At 37.0% G+C, this 6,578-nt stretch overlaps 1 protein-coding gene across 1 annotated transcript; it reads right to left on the bottom strand.

Annotated features, from left to right (window-relative positions):
• Window positions 1–2,544: 2,544 nt before the first annotated feature.
• On the bottom strand, window positions 2,545–4,398 carry LOC144710529 (ribosome-binding factor A family protein). The gene is made up of 3 exons (XM_078584338.1): window positions 3,976–4,398; window positions 3,733–3,906; window positions 2,545–2,821 (listed from the first exon to the last, which is right to left on the bottom strand). Exons 1-3 carry the CDS (start codon window positions 4,336–4,338, stop codon window positions 2,678–2,680), a joined length of 681 nt encoding a protein of 226 aa, XP_078440464.1. The 5' UTR covers window positions 4,339–4,398; the 3' UTR covers window positions 2,545–2,677.
• Window positions 4,399–6,578: the final 2,180 nt, after the last annotated feature.

Below are 6,578 nucleotides of genomic sequence, written 5' to 3'. Positions count from 1 at the left end.
TAACTAGGTTAATTACTATCGTTGTATGTAATCAAATTAAACAATAAATTTCTAATGAACCCTCTATATTAAGATGTAAATGATGAGTAGGGGGGTCGTCCACAGGGAAGCTGAGTTCAAGGATTTAATACAAGATAATTAGAATGTAATTTTAATAGATTTAATATTGATTAGATATTATATTCAGGGAAGGTCCGGTCTCAAGTATTAATAGGGATGATCTCTATTGATTTTCCTTCTAAGTAAAAAGGTAGATCTTTAGATATCAAAGGGGAAAATAATTGAGAAGAGGGAGATAGGAGAGATAAGATAATAGGAAGATAATATATGTCCTCACTTCATTAAACCTGATTCTAAAAATAATATCCATAACTAGAGGCAGGTAAGGGATAGGTAATCTATATATATTTCACGGTGTTTTTATGTTTGACAATAGAATATGATCATTAGTGTACTTCCTTCTTAAATCAAGACAAGGGCTAGTACATTTGACCTAGCCAAAGTGATTTAGAAGAACACAAATCAAGATCAATGAGGAAAGAAACTAAAAATAAAATAAAATACTAGGGTAAAAGTTTATCCAAGGAGAGCTATCTTTGAGTGCAGACTGTGTTCAAGAATCCAAGAATAAATAAAGGGAGAGAAAATTGGGAATTTATACTTAGAATAAAGAGGTGAGATAATTCCAGTTGTGCACCAAAGTATTCCTTAATTTCTTTCGTTTTGGGCTCTTCTTGTCAATTTATTCGTACAGATAGAAAGAAGATATAATGAGGAACTAGCCCTCAAAATTTGAGCTCAATCCAACGATTGGATCTTCAGATATTAACGTTTGAATCTAGAGCAATCTAAGGCAAACACCTTAGATCTAGAGAAAATTGATCCTTTTGGCCATTTCTCTCTCCACAAAATTTTCAGAAAAACCCCTTCGCTTTTGCAACATTTTATTTGGACGCCGCCCTAGAAATATTTGGATATGTGCCCCTTTGCTCATATTTCACCTGGAAATTGCAAAAAAAAACCTCTGTTCTTCCAAAACAAGTTAAAATACCAAAAACTTCAATAAAATAGGAGATTTACGCCTACAAAAACTACCAAGAGCAGTTTTAAAGCCCTTTCTTCATGTTCTCCACTAAATAATTTCAAGAGAATTCCAAAAAAATCAGTAAAAATTAGGAGAATATACTAAAGATAAATTTGTTTCATTTTTAGTATGATAACATGCAATTGTAATCGTTTTATTGCAAACAAAATTGCAATATGTATGAAATTAATACTGTAAATAGCATGTTATTAGTTCTCGAGGGAGGAGAGTCTCTCCGAGAAAGTTTCGTTACAGTTTCAACATATTCTTGATTACTGCTCCTACTGAATGATCACATTTTAGCAGAGTGAATCCCATCATTGCAAATGCACAAGCAGCCCATTTCTGCACCAATAATTGGTTCTGATTTTCTTAGATTGCTAGCTTAGTTAGTTACATTGGAGTAGATCTAATTACTCTAAAATTAGTTAGTTATATTGAAGTAGATCTAATTACTTTAAAAGTACCTGTTGCCAAATTAAAACACCAAACTCCAACTTCAGATTTTAAAGAATGAGGAATTCATGGTACCCTCAACCTATCAGCCTCGAGATCCATTTCACAGCTTGGATTGATGCCTTTGGTCAGCTTCCTTGGGGAGGGTTTTTCTGCTCTAGTCCGAAAACCCATATTGGAGAATCCAAGTTGCAGAAAACTTAAACCAGAAATACCTAATCCATGTTTGACAGTTCTCTTTATATGTTACTTCTTTGCCATACGTTATATATTTTCCCTAGCTTATCTAGATTATATTTCAATATGATTTAAAACTCTGATAGAGTTAATGACATTTTTCGTGTCATTTAATTAGTGAATTTCTTAATGAATAGCCAGATGTACACGAAAAAACATGAACGAACTGAACACAAACATGAACAGAATTGGGCACCACTCTTTTAGTGAACCATTAAAATTTTAAAGGTATCGGTGTAATTAATGATTTATGCACAACATATTTCAGCCAAGTGGACCTCTCTGCAGCTTGTTTTTCTTAATGATGTCAGAGGAATATTACTGTTTGCCATATCAACTCGAAACTCTCCCGGGAAATTTCAAAGTATCACACTCTATTTTGGGAGGAATGTCAAAAAATAGGTCAACGTACTCAAAAGGTTGAAACTGATCATAGGAATTCATAAATCCACAGCCCTCATTCTAAGTAAAAAGTTCAACAGTAATGAGTAAGATTATCCCTTTAATTCTGAATCGTTCAAAATCTTTCGACAACTTATGTCATGCTATTCATGATGATATGTAACTAAACAGGTCGTCCTCACTTCTCATCGTCATTCAATTCACGCATGAATGAAACTTAGTTGACCACTGAACCCTTCAGATTTGACATCAACTGTGAAGACTTCTGATATCTCTGTTCCTTCCACAATCTCAAGTCCTTCCTCACCTTACTACTCCTTTAGATCAAATGTCATCAATTAATTTGTGGATAAGAATTTCCTCAATTTTCTTGAGAAAAAAATCAAGATGATCTTTTAATTCATGGGTAGTGTAGGTAAGAATGTAATCCGGGGACCATTTTCCATGTCACCGCCGAAATTCAAGCTAAAAGAAGATATCTACACCTACCACTGATACTCACCTCACATAAATGACTCCATCGTCCCAATTATCACCATCATCATCTTCATCCTCTTGAGAAGTACTAGCCCCATCCTGTCCCTCCTCTTCCTCATCCGAAGATTCTTGCTCGTTCTTCAATCGATCAAGAATGGCTATCACCTGAAAATTCACGAACGAGAGACAGGTCAGAGTTAGAAATCGGTGTAATTTGGATGCTTACAACTATGCTAAGCTACTTAAACTTCCTAAAATTGTGCAAAATAAGAGTGCTTACCACTACCTAAATGTTAAGTTACAGTTAGGTATATCCTAAACATTTAGACAGGATGTTGATCTTCGTGGCTAAGTAGAAACTGCAATTAGACGGATAAGTGTGCAAAATACTAGTGTTTACCACTGCCTAAATGTTCAGCTTTAGTTACTTATATTCCAAACATTTAGGCAGGATGTTGATCTTCATGACTAAGTAGAAACTGTAATTATACGGCTAAGTGTGCAAAATAAGTGTGCTTACCACTGCCTAAATGTTAAGCAATAGTTACTTATTTCTAAACATCTAGGCAGGATGTTGATCTTCAAAGCTAAGCAGCAACTGTAAATGATAAGGCTAAGTGGAAACCGTAACTATAGTTACTTATATTCTAAACGTTTAGGCAGGATGCTGATCTTCATGGCCAAGTAAAAACTAAAATTATACGGCTAAGTGTACAAAATTAGAGTGCTTACCAGTGCCTAAATGATAAGCTATAGTTACTTGTATTCTAAACGTTTCGGCAGGATGTTGATCTTCATGGCCAAGTAAAAACTAAAATTATACGGCTAAGTGTACAAAATAAGAGTGCTCACCACTGCCTAAATGATAAGCTATAGTTACTTGTATTCTAAACGTTTCGGCAGGATGTTGATCTTCATGGCCAAGTAAAAACTAAAAATTATACGGCTAAGTGTACAAAATAAGAGTGCTCACCACTGCCTAAATGTTAAGCTATAATTACTTATTTTAAAAAAAAATTGGCAGGATGTTGATCTTCATGGCCAAGTAAAAACTCTAAAATCATAAGGCTAAGTACCCGGCTGCCTCTCTCAAGAGACTCATCCTCAATGAAGCGGACTTCAGGGGTCAGCCGAAGCTTCATTCGACGGCCGAGCTCGCTACGAACGTACTTAGCCTTAGATTTGAGCCCCGCCATGGCCACCTCTCTGCCCTTATCGTCCCCAAATATGGACACATACACCTTCACCACCTGTAAAAAGATCGAATTTTCAAAACCCAGATGGCAAAATCCACACAGAAAAGAGATAGAGGGGAAAACCTGGAGGTCGCCGGAGACTTCGACATCGCTGATAGTCGTCAGGGAGGAGAGATAACGGTCGGCGCCGAGAGAAGCTTCGGGGAGAACAGCGTACTGCAAAACCTTATCCGTAAGCAGCATATCGGATAACTCTCTTCTGATCTGCTTCGCCACCATCTTCACTCTCCGTGGGTGCGCCATACACAACAGTTTGAGCTCTCTTCGCCCTCGGCTGCCGGCGTTCAAGGACTCGATTCCCGACTGCCTTGTCTTGCTATAGCCGAGAAAATTGGAATTTGGCGATAGATTGAAGGTCGTTGCCGGAGCTGGAGTGCGGAATTTGGCTAGCGACGGCGCCCGGAGGGCCTGGCAAGGAGGAGCCATCTTCTTCGCTGAGCTTCCCCCAGGAATTCCCTAATCTCGTTCTTCTCTTAAATCTTTTTTTTTCTTTTTTTTGGAATTTTCAGCTCTTGGATTGCTTTGATAAGCCCAGAAAAAGCTTGCAGTTTTAGGTGGGCTTTATAGGCCTCCTTATTGGAGGCCCAAGATTGATGGGGATGTGCTGTTTTTTTTTTTCTTTGCAGTTGCTGAGTTAGATCACCCCCACCACTCCTTTGACCAGGGGGCGAGGGGACGGGTCCGTATAGGCTCTGTTGTGCCATGTGCGGTTAAGGGAATGACGGTTTCGGTTTCGATATCTGTTTTAGCAAAAATCAAACCCGTACCTACTTATCAGTCTAGTCAGGGACACGTTTGGTCTAGTCTCGGTCCAGTCATGTTGCTGGTCAATGTCAAAGTCAAAATCTTAGTAAAATTTAGCTAAGGAAATCAAGAATTTTAAAAAATGATTTTAAAATGTAAGCAAATAACTTTGGTCATGGACTCGATGAGATAAACCAAATGTAATTTTGACTTAGATTTACTGCCCAGTTAAAATAGTGAAAAATATAATCTATTCTGCTCATCTTGGAGAACATAATCTTTGTATTTGAACAGGTGTAATTACACACATTCTCCCCCTTTCACTGTCGCCTCTCATGCACACCTTGCCTTTGCTCCACTTTTTTGTTGTGCTGCTTCCAACTGTTTTTTTCAGTATGCATTAGTGCCAAATAGTGCTAGATCTTTTAAACCTGAAATAAGCATACTTTTTAAAAGACTAAAAATGGATAACTGAATTATTAAAAATTAATTATACTCCCAAAATGATCACACCTTCCTCTTCTTAGGAAGCTTTCAATTTCCTCCAAACTTTCCTTCACTTAGGACTCTACATCATCCTCAAAAGCCCAACATTCATTAGGAGGGATATAATTTCTCCATAAATATTCATCTTTTAAAAGTCACCACCCTTGGAGGGCCTCAACAAAAAAGAGGTTCTGATGGAGCACCAAAGGTATGAACTGCTTTGGGAGCAGCACAAGACAGTGCATATTTTACAAAACCCACTTTGCACCACAATTCAAGTGGGTTATTGATAACACCCTAAATTCGGTATTTCTTTCATGCTATTAGCATATTTTCATGCATTTAAAGAGCTTAAAATTGGGTTGTTATCATCCATTTACATGAAAAAACTGTTTTCAAGTGATTTCTAATTTTTCCCTAATTTTCTGTTAATTCTATGAATTTTAAGGGATTTTATTTGAGCTTGAAATAATTGCTTTTGAATGAAAATGGCAAGTTTAATATTTGATTTCGAGATTTATCAGTACAGGGATGAATCAGTGAATTTTCTAGAATTTTCTAGGATTTTTTATGATTTTTCTGAGATTTATTTGAAGAGGAAATGCATTTTTTCTATAAAAAAGATATATTTATAAGGAAACAAATGAGTATTAAGATAATTTTTAAACTTTGAAGGGTTTATTGTAAATTTTTGTTGCAATTATACCCTCAAAACAGCTCTCGGTCGTGGTTGCAAGCGTAAAGATGTTATTTAAAATCTTCTATGGCTTTATTGCAAATGATATAATATTTGTTTTAATATTTTTGGAAAAAAACAGGAGGAGAGAGAATGCGCAAAGGGCATATACACAAATATTTTTGGGTGGCGTCCATCCGTAATTGCATGTTTTATAATGGGCTTTGCCGCAAAAAGGCCAAAGAGTTTCTCGCGTGTCGACGTGGCGTCATTGTGGCCGTCGGATGAGAATTCGACGGCGCTTGAGGAGGGGTCGATGCCGGGAGGTAAGTTCACCACCCGCGTGGCGCGTACAACACGCACGCATGGGCGGTGATGTGGTGTTTGCGGATTCGCCCGTGCAGCGAGAAAGGCGTGTGTGTTATACTTATACTCCTAATTTGTTTTACTTTTTTTGTCTATTTTTATTTTTCGCCAGGGGGTACATGGCGCAACAAGAAGGCACCCACCTGAAGAAGTTGAAATGTCGCCGCCAATGAAAAGACGACACCTCAGCGAGCGGTTAAAAGAAGGAAAAAAATAAATAAATGATTTAATCCAATGGCTAATATTGGTTTAAATTCATTTATTCATAACTTTCGATCCAGAAGTCCAATTGAGATGATTTTTTTATGGATTTGCTCGTCTTGATCCCCTCCTTCTATCTATATGTTTAGATTATTGAGATCAAGCCTGAATTGATAGATAAAATTTAATTACT

The sequence above is a fragment of the Wolffia australiana genome, chromosome 12, assembly GCF_029677425.1.
Source record: "Wolffia australiana isolate 7733 chromosome 12, ASM2967742v1".
Lineage (NCBI taxonomy): Eukaryota > Viridiplantae > Streptophyta > Magnoliopsida > Alismatales > Araceae > Wolffia > Wolffia australiana.
This window is presented reverse-complemented; position numbering and strand designations above follow the sequence as displayed.